Raw genomic sequence first — 17,475 nt, 5'->3', positions numbered from 1 at the left:
AAAAATGTATGAAAATGTACCATTTGTAGGATTCTTTATTTTTTTTTATTTTTTTTTATTTTTTTTGTAAAACTTCTTTAGAAAAAAAAAACAATATTTTATAAAAGTTTTAATTTAGATTTTATTATAATAAAAAAATTATCTTTTATTACTTGAATTTTTCGTCTAAATAAGTGATTTTGAATGAAAATTGGATTGCCCACGAGTTATTATCAACGGATTCGATTTCAATTTTCATATGAAATTCTAATTTTTTTTTTCTCCAAAAATTGATTCCTAACCTTTATAAAAGGTTACGTTAGAGTAAGACGAAATTAATCCTAAATTTTTCTTTAAAAATTGATCCAAACTGTAAGACGATATTTTAAAAATATCACAAAGTGAAAAGATAGATACGAATAAATAAATTAATTACAATACTTTTTTTATCTATTATACTTTGAAATTCATTTTATTTTTTATGGATTTTTTATTTTTTTTGGGTTAAATTTTTATTATTATTTTTTTTTGTGTGATTAAAATTATTAATAATTTCAAATTTTAAGTTTTGTAAAAAGTAAATGATTAAATTTCAATAATTTGAAAATAAATGGGATGCAATAAAATAAAGTTATTTTAACCAAATAAATAAGAAATTATAATAAGTTGATAATTCGAGAATTTTTGCTTCAGGCTAACCCTTTGCTGCGCCGCCTCTCAAGTACCCGAGTTTTCCCGGTCTCCACCGGCAGTATTGAGTTTATTGGCGAAAATCTGAGATCAAAGCTTAGGGTCGTGAGGGTTACAGCGCCGCTCACTATGTTCAATGATACGCCCTCTTCTTTTTCACATCCGACGCGTCTCCACTCTCCCCCTCCCAACGCAGGACAACCTCAAATCAATCCTTTTCCAATGCAACAAAACGATCCTTCAACTCACCAAACTTGGCCGCCTCACCGAGGCCCGAGACGTCTTCGAATCGATGTCTCAGCGAGATTCAGTTTCTTGGAACTCGATGATTGCTGGGTATGCACAGAACGGACTTTTGCGCGAAGCAAAAGCGCTTTTCGATGCTTTCCGAGGGAAAAATGTGAGGACTTGGACAATTTTGTTGACGGGGTATGCAAGACATGGGCTTATACACGAGGCTGTGACTGTTTTTGAGTCGATGCCGGAGAGGAATATTGTTTCTTGGAATGCGATGATTAGTGGGTATGTGCAAATTGGTGACTTGAGGACTGCGCGGAAGCTGTTCGACGAAATGCCCGAGAGAAATGTTGTGTCGTGGAATCAGATTATTACTGGATATTGTCATTCTGGTATGGTTGTTGAGGCTCGTGAGCTATTTGATCGGATGGTGGAGCGGAACTCTGTATCGTGGATGGTTATGATGTCTGGGTATGTTGAGATTGGTGAGTATCGAGAAGCTTGGCGTGTGTTTTCTAGGATGCTGAGGAGTGGGGCGAGGCCTGATCAGGCAACTTTTGTGGTTGCTTTCTCCACGGTTGCTTGGTTGGATAATTTGGAGTTGCTTGGGAGTTTGAGAACAATGGCGGTGAAGGTTGGTTATGAGAGTGATGTTCTTGTGGGAACATCAATTCTTAATGCCTATACAAGGAGTGGAAGTTTAGGGCCTGCATATCAGTTCTTCGAGGCAATGCCGGAGAAGAACGAGTATTCATGGACAACAATGATCTCAGCTTTCTCTCAGTGTGATAAGTTAAACGATGCCATTGCCTTGTATGAGCGAACTTCTCAGAAAAGTGTTGCCATTCAAACAGCGATTATCACTGCCTTTGCTCAGAAGGGAAGGATTCAGGAGGCCAGGAATAAGTTTGAGGAGATTGTGAAGCCTAATGTGGTTGCTTGGAATGCTATGATTGCTGCATATGCGCACAATGGAATGCTTGAAGAAGCGAAGGATACTTTCTTGAGAATGCCAGTGCGTAATGCAGTTTCCTGGGCTGCCATGATCGCTGGTCTTGCACAAACTGGTCAAAGCATTGAGGCTTTGGAATTGTTTTCTGATCTTCAGAGATCAGGAACTGTACCTAATCATTCAACCTTCACCAGTGCTCTCTTTGCTTGTTCAAATATTGGATTTGTAGAGGTTGGTAGGCAGATTCATGCTCTCTCCATCAAAATGAGGTGCCAGTTTAATTTATTTGTGGGGAATGGATTGATCTCAATGTATGCAAAATGTAAGGACATCAATGATGTTGTTATGTTATTTAACACTATGAAAAGTAAAGACACTGTGTCTTGGAACTCTCTGATCAGTGGGTTTGTGGAGAACAATATGTTGGATGATGCATGGAAGGCTTTTGAAAGGATGCCAGAGCGTGATGTTGTGTCTTGGACTTCCATTATATCAGCTTATGAGAAAGCCGGGTTGGAGGATGTCGCGTTTGGATTGTTCCATGACATGCTCTCTGTAGGGACAACGCCAAATGAATCGACCATTTCCGCCCTCCTTTCTGCCTGTGCATCCCTTGGTACTACTAAGCTTGGGGAACAAATTCATGCCTTGACATACAAACTTGGGCTCAATTCTTGTCTGATTGTGTGTAATGCTGTGATAACAATGTATTTCAAGTGTGGTAGTCTAGAAGGAATTTCTGTTTTCAACGAGATGTTCGATCGAGACACGGTTACTTGGAATGCCGTGTTAGTTGGCTTTGCACAGAATGGACTAGGAAAAGAGGCTATTGAGATTTTTAAACAAATGGAAGCTGTAGGAATTTTGCCCAACGAAATTACGTTCATTGGTGTTCTGTGTGCCTGCAGCCATGCTGGATTAGTTGATGAAGGCTGGAAGTATTTTAGTTCCATGAATCATCATGGAATTACCCCATCAGTTGAGCATTATACATGCATGGTTGATCTCCTTGGCAGGGCTGGAAAGCTTTCCGATGCCGAAGCTCTCATCGAAAACATGCCGGTAAATCAGGATAATGTGATATGGGAGGCACTTCTTGGTGCCTGTAGGATCCATGGTAATATAGAACTTGCTCAAAGAGTCGCTGAAAGGCTACTTAACATGGGAACTAGCAGGCATGGAACATATGTTATACTATCCAACATCTATGCAAATAAAGGTCTGTGGGAGAAGGTTTCGGAAATCGAAAACACGATGAAGAACAAGGAGGTTGCTAAAGAACCAGGAGCCAGTTGGATTCAGATCAGGTGCAGAATACACTATTTTCTTACCAAGGACGATTCTCACGACGAGATCGAAGAGATTCATTCATGCTTGAAAGTGTTACTTGAACGGCTTACTCTGGCAGGTTATGTGCCTGAGACAAATTTTGTGCTTCATGATGTGGAAGATGAACAAAAACTAGATGAGCTTCTATATCATAGTGAGAAGCTTGCTCTTGCTTATGGTATCTTGCACACACCGATCGGTGCGCCGATTCAAATCACGAAGAATCTTCGGATTTGTGGAGACTGTCATACCTTCATGAAATTCGTCTCTCAAGTCACAAATCGAAAGATAATCATAAGAGATGGGTATAGATTCCACCATTTTCTTGATGGGTCATGTAACTGCAGGGATTACTGGTAAGGTATAGCTGTACAGAAGACAGAACATTCAAACTTAACTATTGGCCTCAAACTCATTGTCTTATATCATTCTTATAATTCAACTGGGCATGACACTACCAGTTGATCAACAGAAATTGGAAGTATCAACTCTGTCGAACATGCATCCTTTGGTGAAGTTTTTGAGTTACAGACTGAGGTAAACAACACGAATCTTCTCTTTTTTTTTTTCTTTTTTTTTTTTGTTCTTTCAATGTAACATGCTCTATTTTTTGAGATCAGTCTAGGGAAAGTTATATGTTTCAAGATTGTAAACTACATACCTTTCAAATTGTTTGATCAGAAAGAGTAGAGTTTGCATTTAACAACAGTAAATTTAACCTCCCAAGGGCTCAATCTTTCATATCGTAGTAAAATGATCATTCCATTAGATGGAATATGGACCAAATGGAACTTAGTTCCTTCTTACAAGATGAACATTCATAAGAGAGATTCACTCACGTCTGCAAAATTGCAGCAGCTCTGTAGTATCACATAACTCTCTAGCAATGCTGCTATAAAACAAAACTATCCTTTTCATACCTCAAGTCAAGCCATTGGCAATGCAGGCGTGGACGTTAAGACCGCGCCAAATAAACTAGCTCGGAAGAATCGGTTAACTATTATGCAAAAATCTACTCTTGGAGTACTGAAAAAATGAGTTACTGGGACTGATTGCTTAAGCTGTAAACATTTCCAATCAATCCAAGGATACCAACAATGACAGCCATAACTAGCATAAACCATGATATGAGCTTCTCTGTTGCGTTCAAGCTCCTATGCCCACTCTGCTTGCATAGCTTTAAGGCAATAACTGAGGGTAATATGAAGCCCAGCGACACTGCTGTTGTTGCCCCTGTAAACTTAAAGGCCGTCCAAATGTTAGGAATCATGGTTGAACCCATATAAATCAGCGCCAACAAAACTACTGTCAAGGCCAAAGACCTCTTCCTGCTCTCTGCAAGCGGTGCTGATCCCTCGAATACTAAGGTGTCGACCGTTTGTCGTAACGAGAAATGAGCAACTGGAAAAACAAAAACTAAATGAAGAACATAACCAACTCGAACAATGTAATTTAACGCGGAGCTGAATCGAATTCCTAAGTCCCTGTCGAAGTTGGTCAACACGTCTGCCTCGGTGTCGTTCCCAAAGAGTAAATAACCAGATATGGCAGTCAAAGCATAAACTACAATGCATATCGCAGTTGTGATCCTCCCAACCGTATTCATCCTCTGTGGAGACCGTGCTTCGAGCTCGTTGTATATCGGTGGGACGTTGAAATGGCAAACATAAGCATTTGTCATAATTGGAACCACCACAAGGAGGTCTAAGATCGCCTTCTTCGATCCAAAATCAGGACTCATTCTTGGAGGATCAATTTGTCCTTCAAAAAGCTTAATCAATGCTATGGCACAAGCAATAATAACAAAGACGACTGCGAGCGCGACCGAAGCAGCCGACGTCAAGCTCAAGGAGTCGATCTTATTCAAAGCACAAAGGGGTGCTAGAAAAACAACCAAAACAACCAAAACCAGAAGCTTCCTATGATCCCAAAATCCATGTCCTAACCACTGATCAAAAACCCCAATATGACGAACAGAACCAGACATAACATCCCCCATAATAATCAAATAAACAACCAAAATACCAGCATTGTTCACAATTATACAGATTTCAGTCAGGACCTTCATGGATTTCCCAAATGCACACTGAACAACCTCCCCATATGACGAAGACTTGGATATAACCATAAATCTCACTAACAATTCAACGCTAAACTCAGATAAAATACCAATCAAAACTATCAAAACTAACCCGGAAACCACTCCAAGAACTTTCATGGTGGCAGGTAGAGCCATAATCCCAGCTCCAACAATCGTAGTCGTTAGGTTAAAAACAGCCCCGGAAATCCCCGATCCACCTGGAGCCTCCCCAGTGATAAGCGGATGGAAATTGACATCAAACTCAAGATCATCGAATCGATCATTAGAATGATTCGGAGCAGCCGATCTGGGAGTTTGAACATCAATCTGGGATTGCAATTCAACGTATCTTGTGTTGCTATCCATTCCGATGCATAAACGTTGAACAATTTATGCAACGACAAAAATCAAGGAGAAAAATGACATCGACATTGTCCAATCCCAGAGAGAAAACAGTTGAGGCGATTCATCCAACAAGAAAGCAATTGAAATTGAAACTTCTTCTTTCTCCGATTAAAATCAAACGGAAAACCCGAAATCTCAGGGTCAATGGTCCACCATCGTCTGTTTCTCGTCGTTGCTTAATCAGATTTGAACAACGTCGAAAATGGGAATTTGAGGATCGGAAGGAATTGTTAATGGTGGAGTTTTCAACAGGATCTTGTTCCCTCCTCAGAGCTCCGAAGATTTTAAAAAAAGAATGTTCAATTTTTTTCAGTCCATCTCAAAATTGAAATCCGGATTTCATTTATTTTAAGCCAATTCCCTCGGCCTATATATATATATATATATATATATATATATATATATATATATATATATATGTGATGATGATGACGTGGCATAATCTTATTACCAAACATAAATATTACTTATTTATATAAAATTGTATTCTAATGCAACAATTAATATAATAATTAGATTCTTAAAAAACTTTATTTCCAGACGTCCCGTAATAATGTACTTATTAATCTTAATGATTATAAAAATTATTAATTATTTTTATATGATTATTTTATGAAATTATTTGTATACGACACTTGACACGAAATCTAAAAGTGCACAGGGACAAGAGAGATGAGGAACATAATCTCCAGTCTCCGACTTCCGACTTCCGACTCCCGACTCCCGACTCCGGTCTCCGACTAGCTATCAGGAAAAGATAAGAGGAATATAATTTCTAATTCCGACTAGCTATCAAAAACGAAGATGAGGAATATAATCTCCAACCCTGACTATAGCTATCATGAACAGAGAAGAGGAATACAATCTCCAATTTTGACTTGCTAACGATGAAGCATTTCTCCTCCCCGGCGGTCTAGTTAGATGTCCTTCGCTACAAATTTGAAAAGATTGTTTTCCTGTTTTCTTCTACCCCAATTAGCTATCACGAACAAAGATGAAAAATATAATCTTAAATCTCCTTGATGGTCTAATAGCCGTTAGATGTCCTTTATAGCCACCACAAATTATAGTACAATGGTAACTAAATAATTACCAATCTCAAAATAAATTTATTAGAATTTAGAGAATAAATTGTAATAAAATAACTCATTACAAACTAAAAGCTTATTTAATTTTGTAATCCTTTTGATAATAAATTATTTAAAAAAAAATGGAAGAGCATCCATTTCCAGTTTTGTACATCAAACTGAACTGACAATCAAATAAACTTAATCTGCATTATTCACATTTCCACTTTTTCTGCCATGGATTGCATTGCAAGCTTTCTGCAATTCTTATCCAATTTTTGCAATGAACTTGATTGAAAAGAAAGCCTTTTTAGTAGACTCAACCAAGAACACTTGGTCTCTCAAAAGCTCATGGCCTGAAACAAATGCAAAACTATGTGCAGTTTGAAAAGAACTTGCCTGGATATATTATTATTTACAAGTCTGCCTCTCTATGGCAGAGGGAATCACAGGACATCTCTTCTTCATACCTCTCTACTCAGGTCGGAAACTCACTAGATTCGGGAGGTCGGTCATTTGAAGCTTCTTAATGTCGCTTGCCGAAACCCGGCAGGCCTCCAGCGTCAACTGCTTTAAATTCTTCAGAGTTTTCAGATTCTGCAGTCCTGCAGAGGTGATTCTCGAGTTTGAGATGCTTAAAGAAACCAACCCCGTTAAACCTGCATTTACAGAGCATATAGATTTCAAAGGTCTAGAATGAAAATGAAACCAATCTCTTTCAAAAGAAGAGAGCATTCGTTATGTTCATCAAATCGATAAAGATGCATAAACACGAGTTGCCGAGCAACATACAAAAATGTAGAACTGTTAACGAGTTTAAACGCAGTACCTGAGATTAGCTCCAAGGTTTTATCAGTCAGATTGCAGTTTTGTGACAGATTAAGCACCATCAAGGAAGACAGGTCCTTGATGTTCTTTACACCAGCATCAGTCAATCCTCCGCCACATATTTCGAGTGACTGCAGGTTCTTAAAGTCTGCTCACCAAAAGGAGATCCCACACAAATCAAAAACTTCCTATGACATTTACAAGTTCCAATTTAAATTGTATAATTCAACCAATAAGATCAAAGATTACTCTACGAACTGAAACTTTACAACTTTTCAGAGTTTTGCGAATCAAACATCGTAAAATATGTGTTTCATTCTGGAAACAGAGGAAGATTTGAATGTGAATGTACACATACTTCGTAAATAGTTCATTCCGGAGTCTGTAATGCGAGCTCCGAAAAGATCCAGATGAGTCAATCCCACTAAACCTGCAAAGAGGAATAAAAAGGCACATCATATCATACAGGATGAACGTCAAAAGGCCTCCATAATGAGAGCATCGTTATAAGCATAATTACCAGTAAGGGAAGCAAGTCCAATGTCCGTGATTTGGCGAGCATCCAAATTCAGTGATTTTAGAGATGAGAGTCCAGACAGCTTTTTTAAGCCGCCGTCTGTAACTCCGGTGAATGAGAGATTCAAATTCTCGAGTTTAAACAAACCTACAACATAACAGATCGATGGTTGTAAAAGCCAAGCGTAACGAGGTTTGGATGACACTAAAAGGTCGGAACAAAGTACAGGCAAATCATCATTTGGACTATATCGTTAAAAGTGGGTACGTGATGAAGCTTACAGCATAATGTACCAAGGGAAACAACATTTTCAACATTCATAGCGTATAACGGAACATATAAAAAAGAAAGCCGACAATAAAGGAAAAAAATGGTCTCCAGTCGAGTAAAATAAGATCGAAAGGATTATTTCAAAAGGCTTTGTCACTAAAGTCCACTAGAAGCAAAGAACTGAACAGGGGACCAAGCATCACTCAAAGCTTACAGTTTAAATCGAAAAACATCAATAACATTCCCTTCTGCTTTTACTTTGAAAACCAAAAGGCAATCTAATTTTTTTGTTCATGTGATCAAAGAACTAAGACCATCATCAGACGGTACCTACAGGATTCTGGACACATAACCCATCAATCATCAACAGCCAACAGTGATCTCTCTTTTGATATATTTGATTGTTTCTCAAATGATCGCTCGAATTCGTAAATAGAATACAAGATTAACAAAAACTGATTAGGTAAAAAAAAAAAAAACCAATATATTGTCAAGGTAGTGCCAATGTCTAACCAGATAGGTGGCGCAGACCATTGCTCCCAACATCAGTGTCAGACAACTCCAAACATTTCAAACGGTGGAGAGCTGAAACATTAGCAGAAATTTTTAGCAATTAATTGGCACAAAAAAGGTAAAGTAGATAAAAGAAGCCATAGGGCACACAGGGACAGAACTATGCGCGGATAAATGTGTTGTTAAAGGCGAGGTACTACGCTACACGAAGGAACACTGTCGAATCAGGTATGAAGCTTACAGTTAAATCATAGGAGGAGGGGTATCAAATTTTGATGAACCATCTAAAATGCTACCCTTTATACCAAACTGCACTGAGGCAATGATATTTTTGGCATAATTAAGATGGAAAATAAAAAAGGAACAAAAGGAACCCGGTTTCTTTATAATCGCGTTTGTTTTAAGTGTTCTGTTCTCGAAAATTGTGTTTGTTTCCTCCCAGTTTCTTTATGATCGTTTTCATTTCTCTTAAGAACAGATTTGAATTCCTATCCTGCTTCCAACAACAAAATCAAGTTCCTGAAAACTGAAGTATTTCAGTTTCAAAAACTTGGTTTGGATTTTGAAAACTTTGAAAAGGAAATAGATAACACAACAAAGAAGTAATAGGTGAAAGTAGCGTCTATAAACTCTGTTTCAAAAACCAACAAATGGCCCAGCAAACTAGAGGTCAGGTGTTCGTAGCTACAGGAATATTAAGGAAGATTTAACTACAGTTTTCGTAACATGGTCAAACAAGAATAGAGAGTAAACAAAATTGCAACAACATCAAAGAGAGATGTTAGAAGTTTAAATATAAACCTTTCAAGCTAACCAAGCCATTATCCCCAATCTTGCATGAATCCAAGTTCAAGCTCTCCAAATTCGTCAGACCTGTTTTGTTGAAAATTTCATAAATTAAAAAATATATATGTAATTAAATTTATAAAGAAAAATGACTCAGCTCAGGAGATTATTATGCAATTTCATTTATTGGTAAATACTTCATGAGCTTTATGAACTTAAAATCATCATAGCATTGTAAACTTGTTGAACAGAAAATAAAATTTTAATTACGAACAACGCCTGGTGAATATCAGTGGCAGGGCGCTGATGGGCAGACAGCTACCCTTGCAGCTTCATTGGCATTAAGAAAATATAAAATGAGGTTTTAAAAGGGATTCAAAAAGGATTTCAGAAGGTAAACCAACCTTTCAAGTGGACCAAACAATCATCTGTTATGTCATTGAACCCCAAGTTCAATATTCTCAAGGCCCCAAGCCCTGTAGAAAAAGTAGTCCCTCATGAGTACGACCACTCCCACACGAGCATGAGAGAAGAGGTAGAATACTAAAACGAACGAGGATGAGCAATTTCATGAAATGAATCTGGTTGAAACTTACTAGAAAAATTCTCGCTTCCATCATCAGTTATAAGACATCTGCTAAGATTCAAATATTGAAGGGCACCAAGAGCTGAGCAAAAGGGCACCCAAGTTCAGTATGGTATGATAAACTGAATATAAATACATATTTTGGCCTCTTCCAATTTTGAAAAAAAGTTCCAAATGAAGAATGCAGTGTCTATTATTGACCGTATGTCGTGTAAACACTTGAAAAAGAGACCGATTAAATTACTAGCACCCTGAAAAGGATAAACAGGTGTCGAGAATAATAACCTGAGAGAGTGTTTAAACAAGCAGCTGTAACTGGACAACCCTCTAAGTTCAGTAGTGAAAGTTCGTGCAGTCCTGCAATGCAAAGAAGACATAATCGACACCGTCAATTATAGAAGCAAAGTCATAAGGTCAAGCAAAACAAAGATTATGGATAACCTGCTACATAAAACATTGGGAAATAGATAATATGCATGATATAAATCAAAAGGAATCGAACATGGGATAAGCATATGTCAACGCTATAAAACCTCGAGCTCTGTTAGCTTCCCTAGCAGCCCTAAAAAAATACAACCTGAACACTATGGATAAAGAAACACCCTTATATTGAGCATTCGAATAAAAATAAATGGGCAACGGTAACTCCTACCTCCCAAGTATGTAATACCAGTATCGGTAACCTTACTGCATGAAATTTGTAATCCTTTCAAGTTTGTTAGCCCTGACACGTAAAAGAAATAATCAGTTACAAAACGAAAATATGTACACGAAAAGGTTAGCAGATGATTTTAATCATAAAATAACACCACATTCAACCAAAGTTACTTTAAAGGTAGACAAACTGAAAAAAATAATAACTCAATAGCATTTTTTTTCTTCTATGAGAAAGAAATAGAACCGTATATGAAATATCTACAACACATAATAGAGAATAAATCCTGGGAAAGTATAATTACCAGAGAGAGGCTTCATATCAGAATCTGTGATGCAATTACACCATTTGATATTGAGAGATTCTAACTTTGTTAATCCTGAGAAAGTGTAAATATCAAAATTATAAGTCTCCGTTTCCACTAATTTTCTATAGCTTAAAAGAACTTTCATTAAGAATAATGCAAGCATTAGAGATGCTATGAACAAATATTTGAACAGCTTCCCTCAAGTATTAAAACAGCTCCACTTCACTAATATAAATAATAAAGCACATTTCTGCGTAAGCCCCAATTAGGAATAATCAAGTATTATAACAAACAAGTCGCTAAATGAATGTTTAAGGTTCTCTTTTGGCAGATAAATAGATAATCAAAAAGCTTGGACGATTACAAAGCTTATTTCCTGGGGACTACATTCTACTTGAAGCTAAAGCAATCTGGACATGGATACAATTTTTGTCCGGCAATATTCTTTCCAGAAAAAAAAAAAACTTCAAGAAGTAGAAAGTACCTTGGAGATGAACAAGGCCACCATGAATGCCAGGACATTTCTCTAGATCCAATCTGATCAAATTAACAAGATGAGCAAAGACACTCATCCCTTGAGCGGTAATTTCATTGTTTTTCCTAAAACTCAAACTTGTCAACCTTGAGAAGCCTGAAAGATTTACTCATCATGGTTAAACAAAGTAAAAAAGACCCGCACTCTCCGTGCGCCGAAACGAGAATCAGATTGAAAATAATTGGATATATACCTCCGATATGCGCCAGTCCTTGATCTGATATTTGTTCACAGAAGTTCAAATCTAAGGATTGGAGATTTGAGCAATTCCTGAGGTGCATCAATCCATCATCGGACACATCTGAACCAGAAATATCCACAGAAAGTACAGAAGATCCTTGTGAGGAGATGATATCCATCCAAGCATCATTCACCCCTGAATATTCTCCAAAGTGAAAATCCTGAAAGTACACAGTATATTCCTTACATTATATATTTATAGCAATTCAATTGGTTCAAAAGAAACTTCGAAAATACTACTATATTGATACCAACTAATGAAACAGTTGACTCTCAGTTACCTGGAGAGCACAATTCCGAAAAGCTTCAATTGAAAGATCAGTTAGACGCTGGGAATACACCAACTCATTGAGGATCAGCTGACTAATATCCCTCGGGAACATCTCAAAGCTATCATATTGATCTATATCCTATTATCCAAAGAAACACAAAGAAATTAGCCATGATATACAAAAAACAACCACTACATGAACACCAGAAAACATTAACCTCACACAAAAAGGTAGTGAAAATGGTGTACCTTGCATATTCTCTGGATGCACAAGTTCATAAGAGAACAGCATTTGGCTCTTCCAGGATCGATATCTACAAAAGGACGAGAAAATGATGTTGCCAACCATTTGGAACTCCCACTTTTGCAATATTTTCCAGATACTCCTCTAGGGAAACTATCTTCATTATCCAGCTGGTCTCTCTTCCTAGAACAAGCTCCCCCCATCGAGAAGATATCCCGTAATCAATATATGTCATAAAAACGTCAACAGAACACAATTGTTGCCATGCAATAACCAAAAAGAACAAATGCACGTTACTTCGCCCTGCCAGAATAGAGCATAGCAATAATCTTAACAACACGTCCAAGCATAAATATCAGAAAGCACAATAGATTGCAACTTGATGAACTTCTTATGATTATGCTCATCTGACATTTCTAAACATGATTTCTTGAAGTCGGCCATGTCAGTTCTCGATACTTTCAAACTAACAACATCTCATGGACTATTCTTCATCGAAATGGAAAAAACATACTGAAATTTCACATGATCAATCTCACTCTGTAGCAAGATTGAAGAACAAAAAACACTTGAATGAGTAAAATCAAATAAGAACATGAAAAAACATTCAAACATGGAATTAAAACACGAGAAAACCCCTGATCGCACCACTTAAAATGCAAAATCCCTCGTTTAGAGACGATCAAACGACTGAAGAACATCATCAAGCTCATAAAAATCACTTTAACCCTTCATCGTCGATCAAAACTCCTCCAAACCACCAAGGAAATATTAAAATTTTCTAATAGAAAATACAACTGATCAACAGGAAAAAGAAAAAAAGAAACAAACTATCATCAACAGAAAAAAGAAAAGAACAGAACGACGATCATACCTCAACATGATCAGACTGAATACATTAACCGAAAAGGGAAAAAAAACGATTCCGAGAAGGAGGAGGCTAAGAAATGAATGAAAAAGAAAAAGAAAAATCAAACGCAGTCTTCAGCGCAAATGGATTTTTTTTTTCTTTTCTTTTTTCTGTTTTTTCTTCTTCGGAAGTGAGAGCTGCAATTAGACGAAGAACAAGAGTGAAGAAGGGGTCCGGAAATAATAGAAAGAAAGTATGACGTGTCACAAGCCGAACCAGACTCCAAAGCAACAGATGTTTGACACGTGTAGTCTTGGGAGAGATGTTGGCTCGGCGTTAGGTGTGCTTCGTTTGATGAGATAAGAAGGCGGGGTGTGGGTCCCACTCAGGGGTTTAGCTAATATTTTATTTTAATTTCCATATTAAAAAAAATTTTTGATGTGATTTTTTTCCTTTCTTGAATAATTGATATGATTTATTTATTTTCTTTTTACTAATTAATTTGATTTTTTTTTTTATTTTAGTTTTTTAATCCATTTCTATTATCATAATTTCAGGACAATATTAAAAATTTCAAAATATTGTGATATATTTGTCAAAGGTAAATTTAATTTACAATTTTAAAAAAAATAAAATAGATAATAAATTTATAATATTCTGTGTACGAATATAGAAAATAATTTTTTTTCCTGTTGAAACATATCTTTCTTAATACATTAGTACTATTTGAGTGAATAATACAAATAGATAATTTAAAATGTGAAAACGACTTGTTCACGTTAGATTATTTTGGACCAAATATCATAATTGACAAGATGTATTTGCAATTGTGGGGCTTACAAATATTCTTATGTGTACGGTTTAGTGTTTTATTTATTTATTTATTATTATTTTGTTTTTAATCTTCATTATTATTTAATCTAGAGATTAGGATACTAGGGTCCAACGGGATCACGACTAGGGTCCAATGTGATCACGGCTAGTGTCCAACGGAATAAGAGTTAGAGTTAAGATCTAACGAGGTCAGGCCTAAGGTCTTGTCTAATAGTACTGATTCACAATTTTATTTAAATAGAGAATGAAAGAGAGTGTACATTTGAAATTTATTTGGTTAAGTACCAAAATTTATAATTTAACCCAAATAATATTTTATAAAAATAAATCTAATAAATTATTTTTATCAAATTGAAAAATTATAATAGAAATTAGGAATTAAAGTAATTGGGGAAGGTGAAGTTAAATTAATAGCTGATAGACTGTTTTGCGGTCAGAATTTCAGAAGACTCGGTTGGTTGTTTCCTTCCGCTCACCGCTGCCGTTTTTCTCGTCGGTGACCCTCCACCGACCAATCTCCCTCTGTGTGTCAGTACTTTTTGCTAGTCTCGATCATCCATATCACTTTCTCCATTTGGTTCTTATTCGAATCCTGACAACGAAGAAGTAGAGGAGTGATCTACCTCCCGTGGAACAGGTTCGAGTAAATTGTAGTTTTTTTTTTTTTTTTTTTTTTGCCTTTTGATAATGTTTGTGGGTTCTTTATGTTGAATCACTTGTCGACTAAGTTCTTCGGTTCATATATTTCACTCTAAATCTGTCGCCGGGTGGTTCGAACTGGAATGGGATTGTATTTCGAACCCTAATCGGGAGAATCTAATTCGAGAGACTTGTTATTGTTGTTATCTGCATTTGAGGTTTTTTGTTTGGCTACTTGTAATTATTATCTGCGTGTAATATGAAATCTAATGGTTTCTAGGGTTAGCTGCGAAGTGTCTAGGGATTGGATTTATGATTGTCTTTTGATTATTTTTGGGCGCAGAGAGGGGATTCTATGATGGATGTAGTAATGAAGGACGAAAAAAGCATGGAAGAAGAAGAGGATTATGTTGAATATGTTCCCGTGGCAAAGCGTAGAGCAATGGAAGCTCAAAAGATTCTTATGCGCAAGGGCAAGGCTTCTGCTCTTGAGGAAGAGCTGGAGAAATCAAGACTTGCTGAAGCTAAACCTAGTCTCCTTGTAAAAGCGTCTCAGATGAAGCGTGACCAGCCAGAAGTTAGTCCAACTGAGCAGATTGTTCAGCAAGAGAAGGAGATGATTGAGCACTTATCTGATCGTAAGACTCTGATGTCGGTTCGAGAATTAGCAAAAGGAATTACTTACACAGAGCCATTATTAACTGGATGGAAGCCACCATTGCCTATCAGGAGGATGCCGAGAAAGGCGTGTGATTTGATTCGCAAACAATGGCACATTATAGTTGATGGTGACGATATTCCACCACCAATTAAAAATTTCAAGGACATGAGACTCCCAGAACCAGTTTTGAAGAAGTTGAAAGAAAAGGGAATTGTGCAGCCTACTCCCATTCAGGTCCAAGGTTTACCGGTGATTTTATCTGGTCGAGATATGATTGGGATTGCATTTACGGGTTCGGGAAAGACCCTAGTTTTTGTTCTTCCTTTGATAATGATTGCACTACAAGAAGAGGTCATGATGCCAATTGTTTCTGGAGAAGGGCCTTTTGGTTTGATTATTTGTCCTTCAAGAGAGCTTGCTAGACAGACCTACGAAGTGGTGGAACAATTTTTAATTCCCATGAAGGAGGCTGGATATCCTGAACTAAGGCCTTTACTCTGTATAGGTGGTGTGGATATGAGATCACAAATAGAGATTGTGAAGAAGGGTGTTCATATTGTTGTTGCAACCCCTGGGAGGTTGAAGGACATGCTGGCAAAAAAGAAAATGAACCTTGACAATTGCAGGTAAATTATTTCTTCCGTTTCTATTACATCATTTGGGTTAGACTCTCTGAAAACGAATTTGAAATGGACTAGCCAACGTATGATAGCGAGTAGCAACGTAACTTACAACGTAACTTATCGATAATATTTCTCTCGTGTGGAAACCGTCAATTGTTTGGCAAAGAAATCCATGCTTGCTTCCGTCCTCACTATAAACCTTTTTTGTATGGTTATTTTTGTAGATGATTTTGTTGTTACCCATCAACTTGTTTCCCATGACTTATTTTAGCTGATGCAAACTGATGATTACTTTACGTTCTCAATTTAGTTTTCCTCTTTGGTTGAAAATAATGATACAAATGCTGCTATTGTCATAGGTATCTTACCTTAGATGAGGCCGATAGATTGGTGGATCTGGGTTTTGAGGACGATATAAGGGAAGTTTTCGATCATTTCAAGGCGCAACGCCAAACTCTCTTATTTTCTGCCACAATGCCTACCAAAATTCAAAATTTTGCAAGAAGTGCCCTGGTAAAGCCTGTAACTGTTAACGTGGGAAGAGCTGGAGCTGCAAATCTTGATGTTATCCAGGAGGTCGAGTACGTGAAACAAGAAGCGAAAATTGTTTACTTGCTCGAGTGCCTGCAGAAAACTCCACCTCCAGTTTTGATATTTTGTGAGAATAAAGCCGACGTCGATGACATTCATGAGTATCTTCTCTTGAAAGGTGTTGAAGCAGTGGCAATTCATGGAGGAAAAGATCAGGAAGAGAGAGAGTATGCTATATCATCCTTTAAGGCGAGCAAGAAAGATGTATTAGTTGCTACTGATGTTGCATCAAAGGGTTTAGATTTTCCAGACATTCAGCACGTTATCAACTACGATATGCCAGCCGAAATCGAGAACTATGTCCATAGAATAGGACGAACTGGACGGTGTGGTAAGACTGGAATTGCAACAACTTTCATAAACAAGAATCAAAGCGAAACAACTCTCCTTGATTTGAAGCACCTTCTGCAAGAAGCAAAACAGAGGATTCCACCAGTGTTGGCTGAGCTAAACGATCCAATGGAGGATGTCGAAGCGATCACCAATGCCAGCGGAGTCAAGGGTTGCGCTTATTGTGGCGGTCTTGGTCACCGTATCCGTGACTGCCCCAAATTAGAACACCAGAAAAGCATGGCAATTGCAAGTTCTAGAAGAGATTATTTTGGATCAGGTGGTTACAGAGGAGAAATTTGAGAAAGCTAAGAACAGAATGGATATTTTTGTTTGGTTTCCCATTTACTCTCCACGGATTGTACCTGTACAAACTGATAAGTTATTATGGTTATAATGTTCCAATGAAATCATGCAGTTTACTTGGTCGATGTCAGTACGTTCTTTTGTCTGCGT

At 37.2% G+C, this 17,475-nt stretch overlaps 3 protein-coding genes and 1 pseudogene across 9 annotated transcripts; 2 read left to right on the top strand and 2 right to left on the bottom strand.

Annotated features, from left to right (window-relative positions):
* Window positions 1-657: 657 nt before the first annotated feature.
* On the top strand, window positions 658-3,860 carry LOC111779221 (pentatricopeptide repeat-containing protein ELI1, chloroplastic-like). 2 transcript variants are annotated; one of them, XM_087119303.1, is made up of 2 exons: window positions 658-3,543; window positions 3,649-3,860. In XM_087119303.1, the coding sequence occupies exons 1-2, from the start codon at window positions 806-808 to the stop codon at window positions 3,650-3,652; spliced, it is 2,742 nt and encodes a 913-aa protein (XP_086975429.1). In that variant the 5' UTR covers window positions 658-805; the 3' UTR covers window positions 3,653-3,860. The 2 variants fall into 2 exon arrangements, with proteins under 2 accessions (XP_086975429.1, XP_023515085.2); XM_023659317.2 differs by lacking the exon at window positions 3,649-3,860 and having other exon boundaries at window positions 658-3,610.
* Window positions 3,861-3,946: 86 nt separating this feature from the next.
* LOC111779222 (amino acid transporter AVT6E pseudogene) lies at window positions 3,947-6,002 on the bottom strand (annotated as a pseudogene).
* A 756-nt stretch (window positions 6,003-6,758) lies between these two features.
* Window positions 6,759-13,539, bottom strand: LOC111778910 (uncharacterized). 5 transcript variants are annotated; one of them, XM_087119003.1, is made up of 17 exons: window positions 13,140-13,259; window positions 12,904-13,031; window positions 12,497-12,794; window positions 12,258-12,386; window positions 11,930-12,137; window positions 11,686-11,832; window positions 11,199-11,273; window positions 10,892-10,963; window positions 10,525-10,596; window positions 10,250-10,321; window positions 10,058-10,129; window positions 9,669-9,740; window positions 8,868-8,939; window positions 8,088-8,231; window positions 7,926-7,997; window positions 7,569-7,715; window positions 6,759-7,398 (listed from the first exon to the last, which is right to left on the bottom strand). In XM_087119003.1, exons 3-17 carry the CDS (start codon window positions 12,692-12,694, stop codon window positions 7,214-7,216), a joined length of 1,737 nt encoding a protein of 578 aa, XP_086975129.1. In that variant the 5' UTR covers window positions 12,695-12,794; window positions 12,904-13,031; window positions 13,140-13,259; the 3' UTR covers window positions 6,759-7,213. The 5 variants fall into 5 exon arrangements, with proteins under 5 accessions (XP_086975129.1, XP_023514682.2, XP_023514683.2 ...); XM_023658914.2 differs by lacking the exons at window positions 12,904-13,031; window positions 13,140-13,259 and adding an exon at window positions 13,366-13,539; XM_023658915.2 differs by lacking the exons at window positions 12,904-13,031; window positions 13,140-13,259 and adding an exon at window positions 13,366-13,539 and having other exon boundaries at window positions 12,497-12,674.
* Window positions 13,540-14,584: 1,045 nt separating this feature from the next.
* On the top strand, window positions 14,585-17,455 carry LOC111778543 (DEAD-box ATP-dependent RNA helicase 35). Of its 2 annotated transcripts, none has more exons than XM_023658439.2 (3): window positions 14,585-14,812; window positions 15,158-16,101; window positions 16,458-17,455. In XM_023658439.2, the coding sequence occupies exons 2-3, from the start codon at window positions 15,170-15,172 to the stop codon at window positions 17,320-17,322; spliced, it is 1,797 nt and encodes a 598-aa protein (XP_023514207.1). In that variant the 5' UTR covers window positions 14,585-14,812; window positions 15,158-15,169; the 3' UTR covers window positions 17,323-17,455. The 2 variants fall into 2 exon arrangements, with proteins under 2 accessions (XP_023514207.1, XP_086975127.1); XM_087119001.1 differs by having other exon boundaries at window positions 14,585-14,818.
* Window positions 17,456-17,475: the final 20 nt, after the last annotated feature.

Source organism: Cucurbita pepo, chromosome 17 (assembly GCF_057944985.1).
Source record: "Cucurbita pepo subsp. pepo isolate OVF chromosome 17, ASM5794498v1, whole genome shotgun sequence".
In the NCBI taxonomy this organism is placed as follows: Eukaryota; Viridiplantae; Streptophyta; class Magnoliopsida; order Cucurbitales; family Cucurbitaceae; genus Cucurbita; species Cucurbita pepo.
Note: the sequence above shows the minus strand (reverse complement) of the source record. Positions and strands in the feature narration are given on the sequence as shown.

What these genes read in the sequence shown, in the direction of transcription:
- LOC111779221 (XM_087119303.1), top strand. Translation starts at nt 806, where the DNA reads ATGATACGCCCTCTTCTTTTTCACATCCGACGCGTCTCCACTCTCCCC.
- LOC111778910 (XM_087119002.1), bottom strand. Translation starts at nt 13,204, where the DNA reads ATGAGCTTGATGATGTTCTTCAGTCGTTTGATCGTCTCTAAACGAGGG. An exon ending in TTCGGAATTGTGCTCTCCAG is followed by an intron (nt 12,138 to 12,257) that starts GTAACTGAGAGT and finishes GTGTACTTTCAG; the next exon opens with GATTTTCACTTTGGAGAATA. An exon ending in TGATATGAAGCCTCTCTCTG is followed by an intron (nt 10,964 to 11,198) that starts GTAATTATACTT and finishes TTTACGTGTCAG; the next exon opens with GGCTAACAAACTTGAAAGGA.
- LOC111778543 (XM_023658439.2), top strand. Translation starts at nt 15,170, where the DNA reads ATGATGGATGTAGTAATGAAGGACGAAAAAAGCATGGAAGAAGAAGAG. An exon ending in ATGAACCTTGACAATTGCAG is followed by an intron (nt 16,102 to 16,457) that starts GTAAATTATTTC and finishes CTATTGTCATAG; the next exon opens with GTATCTTACCTTAGATGAGG.